A 21,129-nucleotide genomic window follows, 5' to 3' on the forward strand; every position below is an offset into this window, starting at 1 on the left:
ATACACCCTCTTCTTCTCCAAGCTTGCCCATGCTCTTTGAGTACCAGAGGCACCCTGCCTATCTAGGGATGAGACACACTCAGAGAGGCACCAAGGACCTCAAAATCAAGTTCTTAAGGCCAATAGTCACCGCAATCTCAGATTCCTATGTCTGAAGACCATGTGAAGGACACTTGATGCTGGACAGAACCACCCACCCTGACTCCCAACCACAGTAGGCCTCCACAGGATTCCCCAGGGAATGAGTATGGCCCTGTGTCTGCTCTGGGATTGTCTTCTGCTGTGAACACTACAGAGTATCTCTTTGTGATGAGACCCTATACTCAGTGAGGATTCCAGTAAGGCAGAGAAAATGCTGACCTTCCTGCCCTGAGACTTGCTCGCACACACAGAACAACATGGAGACAACTGTCCAGCAAGCTTGTGATGGAGGGCCCGTGCTCGGTTGGGCACCAGTTGTGTGGGTCCATCTTTAATTATTTTAAATACGAATAAAAGTACAGAATAAATGCGACTGCATATCATACCTTACATGACAAGGGAGGGAGGGAAGGTGTCATACACCCTGGCACACAGCTTTGGGAATACGAAGTGTCTTCGGTACCAGGTCTGTGTTTCGCTTTGGTTTGGGGTGACAGGCTTGAGAGCCATCACCCAAAACACTGCCTGTGCTCGCAACAAGAGGGGGCTTCAACTGAGCAAGAGCAAAGGCAATGCTGGGGACCCCCGGGGAGGGACCAATAGAGAGAAAACTAGGTCTAGATGGCCAAGGATGGTAGAAAGGGAGGGGCTGCACGTATAAAAAGACCAGCAATGAACCAAATAATATTGGAAATAATACCTTTGGCAATACTTCTGTAAGAAGCAGAATTACGCTACATGTTATTCACATGCATAGGAGTGCGCAAGAAAAATCTCTTACAATTGTAGTTGGTGCGGGGTGGAGATACGTCCTGGAAATGACAGGCTAACTGGTGGGGAAATTAATCCATGAAGGCATCATGTCTCTAATGGAGAAGTCCCGTCAGCACGACAGCTGAGAGGGCCCCACTCAGTGTAAGCGTGCGTGCGCACACACACACACACACACACACACACACACACACACCACACACACACACACACACACACACACACACACGGTATTCCAAATAAATACTCTCTCGTGCTCTCTCTCACGCTCTCGTTCTTTCTCTCTCACTCTCACACTCTCTTGCTCACACACACTCTCTTTCTTTCTCTGAAGTCATTTTTTTTCCAAAGCATCCTTGTACTCAGGCCAGACTTTCCCCCTGACTACTGAGCCAAGTGGCCACTGTGAGAGAAGGGGGAATTATCCTGGAACACAGGCCTCAAGACACACGGCCCCTTCAGTAGCAGAATTGGCGCGGTCCATGCTGATGCCCAGGGCTCTCCCTGAGCCTTCCAATGGGCCGAGAGTCCCATCTCCAACGAGGGTGGACCGCAGAAGGACTCTCACAGCCGAGCAACTGCACATCCTCCTGCTGCCAAAGCCCAGCTTTTCTCACATGCCCAAGTGACAGTCGGGCATGTAATGTGTACGCTTTCTGACGCCAGTGGACAGGATCCTGACCTGAGAACACAGCCTTATGGGCAGCATCCCTTGGCAATACTCCAGTGAAAAGCTTTGTGACATTCCCACCTCGTCCTGTGTGCCAAATGGGCTCACATTGTTCTCTCTGTTATTCCCTGGGGTCTTGAAAACATGACAAGACTTTCAGAGTATCCACTGCAAACCAAGGTGCTAACAGGCCTGGAAAGGTCCACAAACAGCAAAGCTATCTCCTAGTCACACCCCACGTGGCCCGAGCTTAGTCTGTGAGATGTGTTTCTGAGGACATGGGTGTCTTGAGACTCACCCTAAGTGAGTTACAGAACATGGCTGTACATGACAGAGAATGGAGATAGACGATTCCCCCAACAGGAAGATGGACTGGAGCCTGTAACCAGCTAGAACCAAAGCCGGAAGCATCCTCATGCTCTCCAGTGACCCTCTGCAAATGGGGAGGGCTTCACTTCCTTTTGCACCAACTGTTCAATGCCTTGAGGTTGTTCTATCCTGACATTAACAGCAGAACTTCCCTTTCCAAATATAAACTGGAGGAAAACATCCAAAGGAGCAGAAAAGCGAGGCAGGCGGGGCCAGTCAAGTGGAAGAAACAGTTTGTTTAAAGATGCTCCTTCTCTATGTTGGGCATAAACAAAGTCTACAGGCAGAACAGGTCAGCGAGATGAGCCTGCTGCCAAAAGCTGACTTCTGGGTTTCTTCTCAGCACAGCAAAGGGAGCAAGGCTTACTTCTGATGCCACTTGGGAATACAAACAGAAATGAAAGAGCCTCCATTCTCTGAGCAGCTCTTTTCTCTGCCCACAAGGGGTTACCAATTTAAGCAAGGCCTGCTAGGACATAACACGTGAAGAACAGCCCCAGAGCCGTGGCTTTAATCGGATCCCAGAGCTGTCCAACTCTACATCCAGACAAACTCTCTTGGAGGATGGAGGGCAGGGCTGGTCTGTGGCCTCCCATAGCCTCCTCTTCCTACCCACTGGGTGCCAGAGATCCATTGCCCTCCTGAGATCCAAGGCACTCTGGGAACAGACAGACGCTACCCCCAGTGTATTTTCCAAGGCTTCAGGAGGAGGAGCCTAGTGATCAAAAGCAGAGCTGCTGAACATGGCAAGAGGATTTTCAAAGTAGTTCCTACAACAGGCGCCTTGGGAGGAGGAGATTGGGTGGGGCTCTGGCGGTTTTCTCCACACTGTGGGCGACAGTTCTCCACCTGGAGACTTTTAAAGTCACAGCAATGACAGAGTCAGTGGGCCCAGCTTCTGCAGAAGGGACTCAGCTCTCACGGTGTCTTCCAGGCAAACGCTTCATCATCCAGGACCTGTGCCAGCCTTGTGTTGAAAGGCCCGTAGAAGTCCCGCAGGATCTTCTGAGTGATCGGCCACATGGGTCCCAGACTACGATCCTCAGGACGCCGTGTGTTGGACGCGGGGCTCTTGGTCATCAAAGCTTCTTGCTTCTCACTTAGAGGCCCTAGAATGAGAAGGAATATGGTCCTGTAAGGCTGTAGGTGTCACTTGAAATAAAGAAGACTTCATAGGAGTCCTAGCTGACCTGCATGCTCAGCCAAGGCTTCCCTATAAGAAGATATGGTTGGACTGGAAAGATGGCCTAGTGGTTAATAGCACTTGTTCTTGTAGAGGACCTAGGTTCAATTCCCAGCACCTACTAGGGGTCCACAATCATCCATAATAATTCCACTTCTAGGAGATCTGATACCCTCTTAGGCACACACATCACACACAAACACACACACACGCACGCACGCACGCACGCACGCACGCACGCACACAAACAGAATGATCAGAAACACAAAGCAAATACATTTTTTAAATAAAAAAGATACAGTTGGATTCACCTGGAGAAGCCAGCCATCAGGGGGTCCCTGCTGGTACTGAGACGGTGCCCTCACCTTTGGGTCACCTGAGAGTTCATGTCCATCTTCTCTACATAGGCCGCCTTCGAGGCCCGTCATTTGTCCTAAGTGACTATGGACAGGGACTTCTGTTTCCTGAAACTCTGCCAACATCACTTCCAGTTTGGGTTCCTGAGTGACACAAAAGGGCTTGGGCCCGAGTGAATTCTGCTTCCTCTTTTTTTTTTTTTTTTTTTTTTTTCGGAGCTGAGGACCGAACCCAGGGCCTTGCGCTTGCCAGGCAAGTGCTCTACCACTGAACTAAATCCTCAACCCCCTGCTTCCTCTTTCTTGCTGTGAAGTGCGAGAAGGGTGGGAGGAATGGTGGTGCCTGTACCTATAGCAATTGTATTGTGGGGAGATGCCCCAGGGCAGGCCGGCAGGGGCTACAAATGATGCTCTAACTGCCCCATCCCAAATGTCTGGGCCAACAGTTGCTCACTGCCTCAACCTCGGTCACTAGCCCACCAGCTCCTCTCGCTTCTGGACCCCAAGCCTGTAGGACCCAACCAAAATCATTCCTACAGCCCAGTGTTTCAGGGTTATACAAGACAGAAAAGTGGCCTTATAGTCATGTCTCTCTTAGGACCAAAAGACAGCCACATTAGGCAGGAGATCTCTAGGTGGCCAAATGAAAGAAAACATGATTCTAAGTCTTAAACGGGATAGAGTGTCTAAATTCAAGCCTATTACCAGCTCTCGGAAGGAAGGAAGGAAGGAAGGAAGGAAGGAAGGAAGGAAGGAAGGAAGGAAGGAAGGAAGGAAGGAAAAAAGAAAGTTAAGAGTTCTGAATTCCACTGGTGGCCAGATATATTTCAAGAAATGTTCAGTTAACAAAACTCCTCAGGCAGATCATTAAATGGAACTATAGAAAGGTGGCCTGGTCTGTCATTTACAGCCTCCACAGTTGTCCTTGGGTGACTTATCCACACCCAGGCAGCACACCTCACCTCTGTATGTGCCTCTGCCAACCTGTGTCCTGGTCAGTTAGTGGAGCCTGTCAGCTGGCGTCCTCGGGCTGAAGGCAGGCCATGAGCCTCTGACTCCAGAGACTCCCAAGCAACATCTGCCACGATGCGATAAATACCCCAGCCATTCTCAACCCGTGGACCATGACCCCTTCAGCAAGTGTCTATCTCCAAAAGTATTTACATTACAATTCCTAACAGTAGCAAAATTACAGTAATGAGGTAGCAACAAAAATAATACCATGGGTGGGGGTCACCACACCATGAGGAACTGTATTAAAGGGTCACGGCATTAGGATGGTTGAGAACCAGTGCAACAACAGTCAGACCTCCACATTCCGTGTCCCTATAGGGCTCTCCTAGCCACCTACGTGAGCAGCTTCAGAATTCAATCCCTCTCCTCTTCTTTTTCATTGATTCCTCTCTGGTCCCTCAGCAGTGTGGGTTCCCCATCATTACGGGGCTCACTGTGACAGTACATACCTTCCCCTCTGGGATACAGTTATTTCCTGAGTTGGACTGGGCTTCCTTCAGCCAAGCTGAAAATCTCAGAGGAGTGCCTCCTCTCCAGACCTTGCCCACCATCCCATGTACAGTGCCCCATGTAGCAGTTACTAGGTGAACAGGAACTGATCTGGCACCTCTTTGGGAGCCCCTCGGCCTCACACAGTCCATCTCTTCCCATTTTACATTTAACCTAGAGCCCTCCTAAAGAGCCCACATGCCATGGGGAAGGGGAACAACTCCCTCAGAAGGTGAAGTGCTCATCGGTGTTTTTTTCTGCAATCATGAGGACCTGAGTTTAAGTCTGCAGGATACCTCTAAAGAGCTTGGTGTGGCAGCATGTGCATATAACCCCTACACTGGGAAGGAAGAGATAGCTAGACCGTTAGACTCCCTGGCTAGTCAGTCTAACCAAGACAGCAAGCTGGGTTCAATGAGACACCAGAGGAAGATCCCAATGTTGACATCTTACCTGTACACACACACACACACACACACACACACACACACACACACACACCACAAAAACCATTCACATGAGAAAGCCCATATCCCTGGAGTTTGTGCTGAGCCCCACTGTCTGAAGCATGACACATACCCAGGTTTAGAAACTGGAAGACCTTGTGCATGGTGTACTTGACATTGGATGCATGGTCTTCCAGACGTAGAATGAGGAACTGCTCCTTACTGAAGACAGTGAGCCAGTCCAGAAGGTACACAGCATACAGACCGACCTGGAGCCTCACCTAGAAAGGAGGAAGAGGGTGTTACTGCAGGAAAACCTTCCCCAGCCCTGAGAGGTGCTTTCCCAAAGCATGATGGACATCTAACACAGAGTCACCTTAGCCTTCCAAATTGTCTTCCAAAGTCCAATCTTAACAAAAGGCGCTCTGTACCACGTGTGCAAAGAACCCCTATCCTTAGGGTTGCACTAGTCTTTACAACAGGTGGCTCCAACCTCTCCTCACAAGTGAGAAGCACAGAAAGGATCTCAAGGGCATACAAGTTCTTTGTATAATGTGGGTGGCTGTCTCTCTGCTGTCAGTCACAGCAGACTGCGAAAAGTCAAAAACAGGCACCTCAAAGGCAACCCGGACACTGCAATACATAAGGACAACCATGACCATGAAAGTGGGTGATGTCCCCCAAATGTAAGCATGAGGGGGTGGAGCCAATGAACAGGAAAGCCTACCTCCTCCTTTCTGACTCATATCTCCAATCTTTACCCAGTTCCTTCTCTCATGCCAAACTGCAAGTTAGGAGTAAAGAACTGACCCACTCAAAGACGGGTCTGGTTTCTGCTCTGCCCTGAGAGTGACTACTAAAGCCTCTCCCTGGCTTGAATTACCCAACAGGAGCCATTTCATTTCCCTAGAATATCAAGTTAACACAGCGACTTCTGATGGAGCTCTGTATGTGATGGAGCCCCAGTAAGAACCCTGGACACCATTGCTTGGGGTGACAAGGTTCTTCATTGTGGTCATGTGGTCCGACCATGGCTAGGAGGTGCTGGCAACCCCCTATGACTCTAAAGGGAGAAATGGACTAGAGACTCTGCCCATTTGCTTTCCCTCACTGAATCCTTGCCACACCATAAGCTGTGGCCATGGTCACAGCAGCCTTTGGTGTATCCTGTGAACCCTGTTCTAATACCAAACTTGAAGATGGTTGGTGACTTTGCCCCAGAACTCACAGCTGGCGTCAGAGGGAGAGCCACTCACCCCAGCCACCTCCCTATTCATACCCCTTCCCTCTGTCCACTCCCAACAGCACCTGCTAAACACCCACAGGCTCCTGGATGGGTCTCCCATCAATCACTTCTACATGCTGTCCTTCGGCTGTTGCGGTCATGTGCATTGTAAAGCCGTGAGCAGGTCCCAGCTGGCCCTGGCTCAGGGCCCTGGGCCTCTCCATTTAGAAGCTGCTTTCAGCTCCTAGTTCATTCTCCCTCCATAGCTCCTCCCAGTTCTAGGCTCCTCCTCCAAGCCTTCATGTTTTTGAAGCAAATCTTCTTCTTCATTCTCCCTGACAAACTTGATTTTGTGATTCCTGGGGGCAGGGCCATCAAGTCACCTCAGGCAAAGCCTTGTGTCAGCTCTTGGTGGAACTGCTGAACTCTGTGTTAACAACACACTAAGGACACACCTGACCAAGTGCACGAAGGTGCTTACTGGCTTCGTCTCTCACTATTCTTTTTCCACTTCGTCATTTTTTTTTCTAACTAGGCAGGAAGAGGCAAAGGAAGGAAAACAATTAGAGAAAATTGCTGTTGCCTCCAAAATCCACGAGCTGACATCTCTAAACCTCACTTTGGCGCTACTTTGCACCAGCTCATCAAGACTCAAGGCTAGCCTGAAAAAGCCAAGTGTGTGTCAGTCCCAGTAACACGTACACAAGCAGCCTGCAACATGGAACAGATATGAGACAACATGTTAGGTCAGGGACTCACGGGCTTTTTATATCTCTTCCCAGCCAGCTTACAGCCAGCCTGGTCTCACAAGTTGATCTCTTCCAGAGAAATTACTTTTTATAACGTGACAGCTTCCAGTAAGAAAGAAAGTGAATGTCAGGGACTGTCACTAGTGTTTTAGTTTATCCTGTCCCTGCATCTGTCCTGGTGACATAACATCCTTCAAAACCATCTTGGCAAAAGTCCACCACTGCCCTCAAAGACCTGACTGTACAGGGCCTTCCTCACAGGCAGATTTGGGATTCCTACATATGTGCTAGCTCCAAGGATCGAGTATCCTTCCAATCCACTGGTTCTAGAACCCCTTCCCTCAGCCAGGAGCGCTTTGGGCCCCTTGGAAACACCATCTATGCATACAAGACCACCGTCATGACTGGGAAGTGGTAAGACACCCTAAGACAGCACCAGACAAAGTCTCATTGCCCCCACGTCTGTCCAGCATAGGGAGGGAACCAAAATAGAAAGAGAATCAAAACAGAATCAATGTAGAGAAGCTATTTAGGGCAAGGGCCCAATCTATGTAAAATCAGAAACCACCAAGGCTGAGGGAAGCCTTTGAGCTTGTGGATGCTTGGTGACTCACTGACAAAAAACGAGAAACCAGGAGGGCAGGTCTGCCTGGACTCAGCAGCTAATCCCTGACAAAGCTAAGTCAGAAGGTCAGTCCCTCACAGATGTGAGCCTTGTTCCACTACACAGAAGCTCTGGTACAGAGTGAGCACCCTATGGGTTCCATGAGGCACCTCAGGGGGCGCCAGGGAGCACCTGATAGGGAGCCCAGAGGCGCCAGGGAGCCCCTGATGGGGAGCCCAGAGAATACCTTAGGGAGTCACAGGGTCCTAACAAGTACCTTGGGGAGTCTAAAGACCACTGGGGACCATCTCATGGGAATTACAGAAGGCACCTAGTAGGAGATCCAGAAAGTACCTGAGGGGATCTAATTTTGAGGTAAACCTGGTCACAGTCCCAACTCTGCCTCAGACAGATACCGCCCTAATCCTTACTGTTCTCCAATTTCAGTCGCCACTCCCCATTTACCCTCCATTCTGTCCTCCAACTCCCCACTCAGGCATTCATTTCTTCATCCCTTCAGAAAACCCTGTGAGTTCCCATGGTATCAGGCACCACACTAGTCAGTGCATGGCCCTGACTGCTCAGAGATACCTTTAGACTAACAAAGGAGAAGATGCCTTTCATCACCAACCGTGACACCTGTTATGGGGTGAAGGGAAGAAAGTGGGTCAGAGTAAAGAAAGATCCGAAGGACAAGAAGCTCTTGGACTGGCAGGGAAAGCTCTTAGATGACATGTCATGGGAGGAGTATGGAGAAGGCTCCCGAGCCCATGGTTCCCATACTGGAGCACACGCACAAGCACAGAAGGCCTGTTAGGTGCACAGGTTCCCCATCTAACTATCCCCCATGGCCTAGATGCGTGTCCACAGCTGAACCCTCCATGTGTGACATCTAGGAGGAACCTTGCATTTCTGACCAGCTCTCAAGGGCCTCTCTCTATGAGCCCAGCTCAAAGGCTACCTGAGGACCTAACTGGGGATGTGTGGCCATGACACAGTGATGGGGCAGGAGAAACTGTAGTGATGGGAGGAGGCCTGCAGGCAGGAAGGTGCCACATAAAGGCTTTAATATAGACTGTGCAGGGCTAGCTATACAGCACACCTGCAGTGCCAGGACTCGGGAGACTAACCACATCTCCCATGCTGTAGATGGGATGCCTCAGCAGCTAGAAGGTAACTTTCTTCCCATCCAGGAGCGGGGAAAACCATCTCCCAGAGTAGAGTCCTCACCATCCCTAATTGCCCACTCCTCTTTCTGTGCAGAGTCCCTCCTGGACTTCAGCCACCTTGTCCACTGCCACGCCCCTGCAGCTCTCCTTTAGACAAAAGGTGCTAAGCTATGGTGTTGTCATGCTAAGCCTGTCATAAATGAAATTTAGAGAGCTTGCCTCCTGCTGTCTGGGAACCATTTTTAAGAGCAAGGAACACAGGTTTCAAAGGCTATCAGGGCTGTTGTTAGCTGCAGGTGGAGAACACCTTCAGTGAGCCTCAGTGGTCCCATCTGTAAAGTGGGAACAATTTGAGAGATCAGTGAGGAACTAAAGTTTGGGATAGTACTCAGTGAGCAACAAACTAAAGTCAGATACTTCTCTCATCCGTGGGCTTGACAAACATTTCATAAGGATGTATCTCTAGCACACCTAGAGGTGGAGAGACTCACACAGCAACCTGTGAACTTCCTGCCCAGTCACAATGGTGTTCTCATGATCAGTTGGCCTGAAGACAGCAAGGAGGGGAAGCACATCAGGCACGCCCCCTCTTCTCTGTGGGAGGAAGTAGCTGAGGACATCAGCTCTCTAGGAAGCCTAGTTAGAGGCAGCCAGAATGCATCAAGCTTGACTCTGCATTTCCTAAGGCATACCTCGGGGTGGGATGAAAATATCGCCACATTCGGATCTGCTTATATCAGATGCCAATTCTTTTGCATGGCAGAAGAAGCCCTGGTCCACAGCTATTAAATCCAACTATGCCTATGTCAGGACCCCCAAAGCCCTACCTCTCTCTACTCAAGACGTTCAGCTGACTTAGGCTGGTATGAGCCTACATCTGTTCTCTGAATTCTCAGGAGATCTCCCAAAGAGAGAACAGGGTGGTGACTGCTTGAGTGACTGTTCCTACCTCTTCTGAGAACCACACTAGCCAAGCGCCTCACCTCTCTCTGCTCATCTGGCCTGTTCCTGCCTCTCCCTGCCCCTCTCATTCCACCTACTTTGCAGGCTCCTGTTGAGTTTCATGGCATCATCAAAACCAGGAAATTCCAAAGGACCAAAGTAGAAGCAACCCAAGAAAGGCTACACCCAGGCACATCTGAATTCTCTTAACCGACCACCTGCCTTCCCCCACCCTCCAGAGCCTGCTACGTGGCAACTGCTGAAGAAGGGACTTCTGGAGACACACCAAAGCCCTGAAGAAAGAAAGCTGTGGTTTCAAAGCCTAGACTTGGGCCTTGGATTGCCCCCATCTAATGAGGCAACCTGACAAAGCCTTGGTAGCCCCACCTATTAAAACAAACCCCAGCACTGGGGGAGAGGGGGAGATACAGCAAGTCACAGCCTTGGGCTGCTGGGCAGCCAATGCTGGCAGAGTCCATCCATCACTTTCCTGTCAGGTTGGAGCACTTTCACCCCTCGGTGGGCTCTGCCTACGTGTGCCAGGGTGCAGCACTATAGTTTGTCAGTCAGTACGGCGGCACATGTAAACAGTTCTCCGTCTCAAGTCCCTAGAACAGCCTAGAATAAAGCAATTGAATTTCAGAGAGGCTAAGACACATGAGCAAAGCCAGGAAAAGCCAGAACGAACCCACACTACAGCCTGCCTCCAAAGCTTGCCTGACTGAAAATGTGGCTATCTATGCTGAATCTTCCTTGCCAAACTGCAATGCACACGAGAAGACAGCCTAGAATCCTGCTTGCTGGCCCCGACTTAAGAAAAGGTGGGCAGAGTAGCCAAGCAGAGGGACTGCTGTGTTTCCCCAGCCTCACTACCCTGAGGTGGAGGATGCTAATCATTCTTCGGCGTCGCATCTACATCGGCGAATGCCCGATCTGGGACATGGCCCTACATGGGACAGGTGTCTGGATGCAAGAGCCTTGCTGAGGAAGCACTTAGACCGGGAAGCCTTGCCTGGGAGATTCGACCTCAGGTAGCTTCCTGAATTCACCACCAGCAGGAGTCTTTACATAAGGCTGGAGTGTTAGGTGTATTCCTTCAGAGGAGAATAACAGAGGGGTGAAGAGAACATTCTTCAGTGAAGAGCTTGCTGGAGCATTTGGTCACTGGTGGGTAATTCTGAAAGCCAATAAAGACCCCGATGCTACAGAGATGCTCTGAGGCGATCTGAGGACGAGGTGTCCTCCCGTCTGCCTGCTCCCATTGCAGAGCTGCATGCAGAGCCTTACGAAATGGCAGCCCTCCTAAGTGCACCCTGGGTCTCTAGGAGAGGGAGGGGTTGCATGATGAAAAGTGTCTGGGTGACAGGCAAGGAAGGACAGTCAGCAGGCTCAAAGGCCCCAGCTGCTGCCACCGCTTTCTCAGTCAGGAGCATTTGCTTCAGTACTAGCCACTGCTCAGAGGCAGCTGGCTCAGTCTCATTTGCACATTCAAGCGCGCTGCCCCCCATCTCTGCACTAAAACCCTGTTCACAATGCCCCTTGCACATAATAGCATCAGAGTGTGCCTGCTCTGGAAGGCCGGCTTGGCGAATACGCACGGGCATGGCATTGTTCAGGGTGTTGTTGTAGACGCAGGCGCGCAGTGAATAATCCAGCATGCAATTTTCAAACAGCTGCAGAGCCTCCGTCACCTTCTCGTGGAAGTCATCGGCGGATTTATTTGAACTTGCAAAGTAGAGATAGTCTGAGTACAACCTGCGAAATAAAATACACGGATAATCTTACCATCCGAGGGTGTGAAACCGCACCATGTGGGTGACAGTGAAAATCAGCTTGCCATTATGTTAGCTGGTTTGATTTATTAAAATATGACAATTCTCTTCCTTTTCTTTCAAATGAGCCCCCTATCCCCTCCCTTCTTCCTCCCACTCGTAACATACCGCCCACCCTTCCCACTCAGATACGTCTACACTGCCCCCAAACACTAACCAATCCCGTGTTTTGTTGTTAGTTGGTGATTTTTTTCCCCTCTTTCTTTCTTTGGTTAAATTTATCTTATTTATTAGTGGGGGGGGGGGGTCACGCAAAAGCCACAGCACAAGTGTGAGCCCAGAGGTCAGCTCCATGCAGTCAGGTCTCTCCTTCCACCTTTTCATGGGTTCCAGAGATGAAACTCATGCCCAGGCTTGTTGCTAGGTCATCTTGCCTACATTTGTTTTTAAAAAAAATAAACAAACAGGGCTGGAGCGACGGCTCAGCAGTTAAGAGCACTGACTGCTCTTCCAGAGGTCCTGAGTTCAATTCCCAGCAACCACATGGTGGCTCACAACCATCTGTAATGAGTGAGATCCGATGCCCTCTTCTGGTGTGTCTGAAGACAGCTGCAGTGTATTCATATATAATAAATAAATAAATCTTTAAAAAATAAATAAACAACAAAAATCTCCACAGCTATTTTTTGGGAATTGGGGTGGCGTTGCATGTCACAGCGTACATGTAGAGGTCAGAGGGCAAGATATGGTTCTCTCCGTCCACCATGTATGTCCAGGAATTGAACTTAGGCTGTCAGCCTGGGTAGCGGGTACCCTTACTCTCTGAGCCCTCTTAGCTTGCTGTTTAAAATTCCTTCTAGTTACCTCAGGAAGAGACTGTCTGCCCAGCCGGGTTTCCAAAGTCACTCCACATCAAAGAGAAGCCATGAAAAGTTCTGTACTATCTCATCCCCTTCTCTTAAGGGGAACCCAGGCCACCTGCGGTCCACGCAGGATTACAACCCCACGTGAAATTCCTGACTCTTCCCAGTGATACTCTGGATGTCTAGAGTTACATTTAAAATTGTGCATGGCGGGGCTGGGGATTTAGCTCAGTGGTAGAGCGCTTACCTAGGAAGCGCAAGGCCCTGGGTTCGGTCCCCAGCTCCGAAAAAAAAAAGAACCAAAAAAAAAAAAATTGTGCATGGCGGCTCATGCCTGTAATCCCAGTTTAGGAAGCAGAGGTAGGGGGGTCACTGAAATTTGAGGTCTGTGGGAATAGGCAGCGACTTATCGGGCCAATTTTGGCTTCGGTGTAAAAACCCTGTCTCCAAACAGAATAAAAGCACCCACACGTAGGCACAGATACCTCTGCAGACTGGTATGTTCAAAAGTCCAAGCAGACACCACATATATGCGCATTTGCATGTAACCACATTTTCCACAGGAGTTGCCAGTCTCCCTTGACAGTTACTGGTCTGTTTTGGTTTTTTTTTTTGTTTTGTTTTTTTTTTTTTTTTGTTTTTTAATGTTTGCAATGTGCCATGTTAGCAAGAATCTTGCTGTTAAAGGAAATTTATCAATGGTGCAGACCTGTGATTCCAGCACTCAGTAGTGCTGAGGCAGAAAGATCTTGAGTTCAAAGACAACCTCAACCACATATTGAGTTCAAGGTCAGCTTTGACTACATATCTAGACCCCTGGGACAGGGAGGAGAAGATGGGAGGGGACAGAAGGAGCCAGCAGAGGAGGTGGGGGAGGGGAAATTCATCCGAACCAATTAGATCCTTCAACTAAATACATCTGTTTAAGTTTTGGTTGTAGACATTGCTAAGCTGGTTTGGCTATAACCCACCCCCTAGTCCCATAGCTTGACTACCCCTGACCTGATCCTCTGACTGCCAGCCTCCTAGCCCAGCAGATGTCTGGTTATCCTGCTGAGGGAAGAATCCTGGTGCAGCAGTTTAGCCAGGCTCCCCTTACCCTCAGTGCTTCCCTTTAGTGTTCTACTCCTAGCCCTTCCTCTTGCATATAAACCCCCACGTTCCACTGTCTCCAAGCTGAGCTCGATCAATCTCCTCTACAGCAGAGCCCCATCACCACAGCCCTACACCTCTGGCAACAGCCGGAAATGAAGCCTGTCTGAATGTTTCAGCAGATGTTGGGATAATTTCTTCGCTTTGAGAACTCCTGGGACGTGCTTCCTACTCCATTGCTGCTTGAAGAGGGAGTACGAATTACCTCCTTTCGGCTTTGTTTTCCCAGATGTTTCTCTCCCCACCCCTCCTGAAAACACCTGCCCAGAGGAGCTCCCACAGCTCCGTGTGACTCCCTTCATGAAAGCCTAGCTGTCACCTCCTACCAAGGGTGATACTGGGCTGCCTTCAAGTGACTGTGGCTCTATGGTATGCTGTCCCCCCACCCAATTCTGTGCTTTCTAGTCCCCTGTGACACCTCTGTTTCCAGTGAGCCTTCTCATCCTTGTGTGTCTAGGAGTGGGATATCTGCACAGAGAATCACGCCTATGTGCACTGAGCTATACGCATGCTACAGAGGCCATGCCCCCTGCCAGAAAGGCAGAGCACTCTTATTATTTTCACCCGTAACATGCCACCGTAACAATCCATAACAATCCAGGCGACATTTTACAGGGATCATATCTACCTCACCCTTACCTACCTGGCACAATGTCCCTGAGTATTCTTTTAGGGTGTCTTACGATAGTTGGGGCTACCCAGAGGTTGCCTAAAATCAGGGCACAGGTAGAAATAGAGCACTTTGCTTATCTCAGCTTGGCCAGGCAAGCATTTCACAAGAACTTGCCTTGGGCCAGCAAGATTGCTCGGAAGAAAAGTGACTGCCACCTAGCCTGTCAATCTGAGATCAATCCCTGGGACCCATGGCGTGAGTAAGACGTCCTCGTGCACACAGATAAGTGCTGGAGAAGCGAGGAAAGTTAAACAGGCAGGCTTGTCTCATCAGATAAAGGAGACGTTTGCCTGCCTTCCACCCAGAATACCTGGAAACGATGTAGTTTACAACATGGCAGTCCTTTGCTATCTATAGGGCCAGGCTTTACCAGAATCCCCCAGCGTACTAAACTTGTTTATCCCAGAACCTCTCCCACCAAATCGTGAACATTGTTTCTGAGTTCATAAAACCCATTCTTATGGGCGACGGCACTTGGATTTTACAACAGTCTAAGTCACTTCTCTCTCATCTTAGGGATAGTGCAAACCTTTAGCCTTCTTCAATCCTTATCTTGAGCAATGTTTCTAAATCAACAGAACCCATCTTTAAGGAAGAAGCCATATGTACTTTGCAAAAGGTTTCAATATACCTACATGTTAAGCTTTGTTGTACACAGGGAACTGAGTTAATTGTCATCAGGAAACTTTTTTCCCCAAAATTGTGCTGTGCTTAAATATGGCTAAACTATACTGTCTGGGGTCAGACTCCATAAGTTTGAATCAGTGATGGCTAACTAGAGTCAGACTGAACCAAGTTTCGTTTTTGTGTCTCCTCCAATCCTTCCACTGCTGGACTTACAGCTTGCAGTGACCCCCACAGGGCCCACTGGTAGGAGAGAACCAACTCTGGAAAGTTATCCTATGACCTTCACATGCACACTTTGGCATGAGTGTGCACACATACACACATAACCAATTGAAAAAAAATCATTACTTTCAAAACCTCTTGCCTCCCAACGCTTCATACTTTCATGAGCAGAATGATTCCCAGAGCTCATATATCCACCCAAGTTAAACCAATTCTGGTGGCCCCAGTATCGGTTGAACTTTTATCCTTAAATGAGAACATGTCCTGCAGGGCACTCAGTCACAGCTAGTTACCACATTCCCATGGACCTCAGTACAGAGGTCAGTCACAGGAGCTAAGACTAAGGAGTCCACTTGGAAATCTGTACGATGGCATTGCCCTTCCTGCTTCCCGTGTATCCTAGCATCTCTGGCAATCAATAGCATGGCTCACCCCAAGAAACTGTGCCAGAGGAAATTACAGCGGCAGCTGTTCCGACTTCCAGCCAGGCCTGCATGTAATCCGCCCAAGCCTGACCCTTACTCAGGATGGCCACAGAACTACCCACATAAACTCCCTCAGAAAAACCCAGTCATTGGATCAAGGTTCCCTTCTGACATTTTTCCCTGTATGGTAATAATTCTTAGAGGCATTTGATTCATAGATAAAACAAAAGTAATTAAAGCCTGTCTCAATTCTTGGTTTAAAAAAAAAAAGTCTGCTGATTCCATGAAATTCTTCAGCGATGGGAAAGTAATTCCTGAGGAAACACTGGAATGTGTTCAATGTTCCATCCCTACCTACACCCACCCGGGGAAGGTTATAGGCTACCCACAGCTTTGCATGTTTGGGGTACCCAGAGGCAAACTCATGTATACTAACTACCTTTTAACCTTTTAAAGTAATGGAGGCAACTTTCACAGCAAGGTGAAAGGAGGCTTCTGGGGCAGAGATTGGACTCTGGTAGCCAATTAGAAAAGATCAACGAACACTGAAAGCCACCAGACACTGCAAGCCTGGCCAGCCAGACAAACCTGTGACATCCTGATTTCTGACTTCCAGTCTCCATACCAGGATAGAAAAGGGCGTCTGTTGCTTTAAGAAACCGATTGTGGGATGATTTGTTGGAGAAGCCCTAGAAGAACCGTGCAGTCTCTAATCCAAGGAAGATGAAGGGGGTTGTCTGATTGAGTGCCATTCTCCACCAGAGATCCTGAACTTCTGTCCCTGATGTACAGAGAAGACTAGCCATGAGGTCATGCTTCCATAAGGAAACAAGGAGGTGGCGTCACAGCCAGGCAGGAGCTGGGTCTTCCAAGGAACGAGGACAAAGCAGTAACAACAGAAGTAACAGAAGGCTGATGACTGTGGATAACTGACAAGCTGCTTGGATGATTAGAACCCCTCAGAAAATGACAGCAAACATATTAAGACCGTGTATCTAGCAGGCACAGGAATGCAGGGACATGAAAGGAAAAGACACAGACCTAAACACCCTGAGTTCTGGCTTCAACATCAATAGCACTGTGGTGACGTAGAAGAAAGAGCTATATGAATCATCACAGGACTATAGGGACACCGATGCCACCTGAGGGTACACTCACAAAAAACAGCATCAAATTCTGGGGAGGGCACAGGAAAGTGACAGGCAATCGGACACCCAAAGGGACACCCAAAGCTCTTAGTGCCAGGTGCTGGGTGGCAGATGGTGACAGGCAAGGACCAGCATCTACAGGGAAATAAAGACTCAGTAGAATGGTTGCTCTTCTAAACCCCTGCAGGGCAGTCCAGTGGGTGGAAAGCTCGACTTCACAAAAGGGGAATTTTCTCCAGGAGGGCAATGGCTCTTACAGCCTAGACTGAAAGGGATGAAGGTTTTATAGTAGCAAGCAGGACATGGGGTCGGAAAGCCCCCAGCTTTCTGTATCAGGGCTTCACAGACCCCTCCTGCGATCCACCTCATCTTCTCCCGGTCTCAAACCACTCTGAACAGATGGCTGTTACATTTGGCCAAGACTGTTTCCAACGGCAATTCCAAATATAAGCCCAAGAACATTCCAGGCCTTCTGTGCTGTGGTTATTTTAGCTGCCTGCTGGTGCAGATCTGTAACCGAGGGCCTGTGTGAAGGCCAGTCAAACCCTGTCAATTCTGTGGAGGAACCCCAGGAGTTCTGGAACCCAGGGGAGGTGGTAGAAGGGTGCGTTTGTGGGCCAAAGAGGGCTCCTCTTAAAATTACCACATGTTCCCAGTAAGACAGACAATGCCTTGTCACATAATACCTGGGTGGGTAGCTCAGTGCCATTGCCACTCGGTTAAGGGGCTCTGCTCTGAGTTCGCACAATTGGAGGTCAGCACACTGACGGCAGTTAAGTAGGATCTGGGGCTAGGATGTGGCTCAGTGTCTGAGCACTTGGTTCACTTCCTTGTATAAGACTCTGTTTTACAGACTCCACAGTTGGGGCAGCAGAGTTGGGATGGGGTGGGGGCAGTAAAGCAATTGTTGATCCCTGGGTTTTGCAGAGGCCAAATTAGGTTAGCACCAGAAATCCTCTCCACATCAAGCCTATGACCATGCATGAGGGACTTGCAAGAGGTTCCATGCTAGCTAGGCATAGCCCACAGGTTCTCATTCTGTCCCCACAATCACCCCATGAGATCCGCCACCCTATCATGAGAAACTAGAGTTAAGACAGGTTCTGGGGCTCACTCCAGGTTACATCTCCCAGAAACAAACCGAGGTCTGCCCAGCCCCAAAGCCCACAGGCCCTACAGCCCCTTCCAACTTAGGGTAGGAGACAAGCCAGTGGCTAACCAAGGTGGGCGCCAGCCATTTGAGTCAATGGTTTGAGGATGTTGTTTAATGTCTCTATCACTTTAGGTACACAGTGATTTAAAAACAAAAGAGTCAGTTTTGTTCTAGAATTGCTCAATAAGTCACAGTAGAGTAAAACTGCTTAATAAGTCACAGGAGACTGGCATAAAATTACAACATGTGACCAAGCTACAGATTGCCCATCATCACACACAAAAAAAGCTAATGTGTCATGGCGTGCCACAATGCTCATTTACAAAAATGACAACAGCAATAAATGGAGCCCGTCGCACACCAGCACACGCTGTGGTCACTTATCACTTGGACAGGCTAATGGTGCTTGCATAGTTCAGTAGCCATCAGCACTGTTTGCTCCTAATGACAACTGGTCTCTTCCTTGCCCTCCCCTCCACATGGGGAGACAGTCTCGGTGGAAATAAGCAGGATGGCCAATGACCCAGTAAATCTGCCCTTAAATAAACAGTTTGGAAACTGAAGGATTCAAGTCTCAAAGTCTGTCTTCCACTCACAAGTTGAGGCCCTCATCTGGTGGTCACCCCAAGATCGTCTTCACACAGCATCCCAACAAAGACACCAGCTGTTCTGTGGTACGGCTGCTGCAAATGGCTCCTCTCTGCCCAGTGGTCTGAAGCCAATGCTCCCAGGCCAGGAAAGGCCCAGATGGGAGGAAGGTTTTAGCAGCAAGTGATCCCCACCTCAGGTCAAAGATCTGTAGCCACAATCACTTGCAGGCTTCTCTGGGCCAGCCCCTTTCCGAGTTCAGACTTGGCTCTGTTGAATGCTGAACAAGTGAACAAGGCCAGTTTAGACTTAGTCCCCTATTTCCTCATTTTTAGTGCTCACACAAAGTTTGCAAAACCAGAAATCTCTCCTCCTTTCTTACCAGAACAGCCCCTTCACACACACACACACACACACACACACACACACACACACACACACACTTTACCTGAAAGACTCACTTCACCCACAAAGAATTCACATCCAATGGCTAATGGATGAGAAATTCCCCAACCAGGGGCAATGCTGAAGGATGATCACAGCTCTCCCCAACCCCACCAAAACACATGGAGTCAGCCCATGCCTCTTTGGGACACCAGAGACCCACCCTTGCCCAGCCAATCCTGTCTTCACACTCCTCACAGAGTGGTTTGCTGAATTCCACTTCATAGAATAGCAGCCTTCAGTGCCCATGCTAGGATGGAGCCATCACAGGGGAGAAATCCTTGGTTCTGTGGGACCCAAGTGTGATGGCTACTTACTCATCATGAAAAGGTAAGGAACATAAGCCGGGAGAGCCATCCACCTCATGCTGTGTCACACTGCCTCTCTCACCCGCTGACAAAGCTGAGTGGGGCAAGATCTGAGCAAGGCGTGGCACAGCACTCAGGTGAGCAGGGGCACCAACCTTGTTGAAGCCTATGCTCACACCCCTATGCTCACACCCCCCAATAGCCATGGGCTTGACCAGATGAATGGCTTAGCATTATAGGCACATAGTGGCTTAAGTGTGTCTAGGGTGCACAATAATACTTGGTGAGTGAATGCTATGCATATGCATTTAATTTAATAACAGCCCACTTCCCCCATTTCACTGATAAGGAAATAAGACCGTTAAGTTACTTGCCTCAGGTAGCAAAGCCTTGATGGGCAGGGCTAAGATCTGGAGGCAAGATGTTTAGGTATCCAGGAGTGGTCCCTATGGCACACCATACGCTTGCACATCTGTATACCCACTCAGTGTTAAAAGCTGCTCCCCGACTGCACACCTCCGCACATTCTGCAGACTACAGGGGCTCAATCAAGCCTACATCCCCATCCAAATGCTTGGCCTCGTTGTTACTGCGTGCTCCCCGTGAGCATGAACAATTAAGAAGAAATGGGCCTCTTTTCCTCCTAGTCAATATGTAGATTAATTACTTACCCAGTCCAGAGGGTTGCTAAAAAGTCAGTTTATATAAGCAGATGAAGAACACAGATCTCCAGGCTTCAAGGCCCAAGGGATTAGGGTCAAGATGGAAGTCTACTTAACTGAGTAGAGCCTTGCTTCCCTGTAGACCCATCATCATGAAATATGGAAAGCAATCTTTCCTGGATGGTCAGTTCTGGGCATCGCGCTATGACTCCACAGAATTAAAAACAAAACTGAAGACATATAAAAAGCCTTAACAGATGGCGCATGGCCCGCTCCTAACATCCCTTGAACAGAAGAAGAATGTGACAGGGGCAGGGAAGTCAACATCTTCCTCATGAGCCATGCCTCATATAGACCAAGGGAGCGGCCCTGAGTGAGGGAAGCAAGCTTTTCTCACAAATAAGAGAGAAAAGACAGGACCAGTCCAGAGAAGGATTAAGTGAAGGAATTTCTGCTTGTCTGTTGGTGGCTTCTTTTTAATTAAGTGGACAATTTGGCCCAGGAATCCATTAGCTCTAAATTGTTGCAGTCTCTTATAGAGAGACTTAGACCATGAATTCATGGCCAGCCTCTGCCGTTCGGAACCCCCCCACCCCCTCCACACACAGACTTCTTCATTATTCCTCTCTCTTCCCCCAGGGTGGGGGTTGGATTTATTGCTTCTGTCTTTCTCTGGGAACTTAAAAGTCATTAGGGTTAGCCTTCTCCAATCCCAGCACGTTCAACCCCTTTGCCTTTAATCAATTAACAGAAACAAAGGCTTACTGTGAATCAGAAACTACAAACGTCCCCTCCTCCACCTCAGCTGACTTGTAGAACTAAATGAAGTATTTGGACCAATCCAACTGGTGTGGATTGGCCCAAGGAATCTTCTACTTGCAGAAGGCAAAGCCGGGGAAAGCCAAAGTGGAGCCAGTTTCACTAATGGGGACATGGGCTCTAGTGTTTGTTTTTCCAAGAGCAG

The 21,129-nt window shown here is 49.1% G+C and overlaps 1 protein-coding gene across 6 annotated transcripts in view; it reads right to left on the reverse strand.

Annotated features, from left to right (window-relative positions):
- Positions 1-421: 421 nt before the first annotated feature.
- Chst15 (carbohydrate sulfotransferase 15) overlaps positions 422-21,129 on the reverse strand; it is an 81,111-nt gene continuing 60,403 nt past the window's right edge. For 5 of the 6 annotated variants that reach the window (XM_006230430.5, XM_006230433.5, XM_006230431.5 and 2 more), the window contains exons 6-8: positions 11,727-11,883; positions 5,573-5,720; positions 422-3,060 (exon numbers count right to left, since the gene is read on the reverse strand). In XM_006230430.5, coding sequence (XP_006230492.1) covers positions 2,870-3,060; positions 5,573-5,720; positions 11,727-11,883 — 496 coding nt within the window. In that variant the 3' untranslated portion in view covers positions 422-2,869. 6 annotated transcript variants of the gene reach the window in all.

Source organism: Rattus norvegicus, chromosome 1 (genome assembly GCF_036323735.1).
Source record: "Rattus norvegicus strain BN/NHsdMcwi chromosome 1, GRCr8, whole genome shotgun sequence".
Taxonomy (NCBI): Eukaryota; Metazoa; Chordata; class Mammalia; order Rodentia; family Muridae; genus Rattus; species Rattus norvegicus.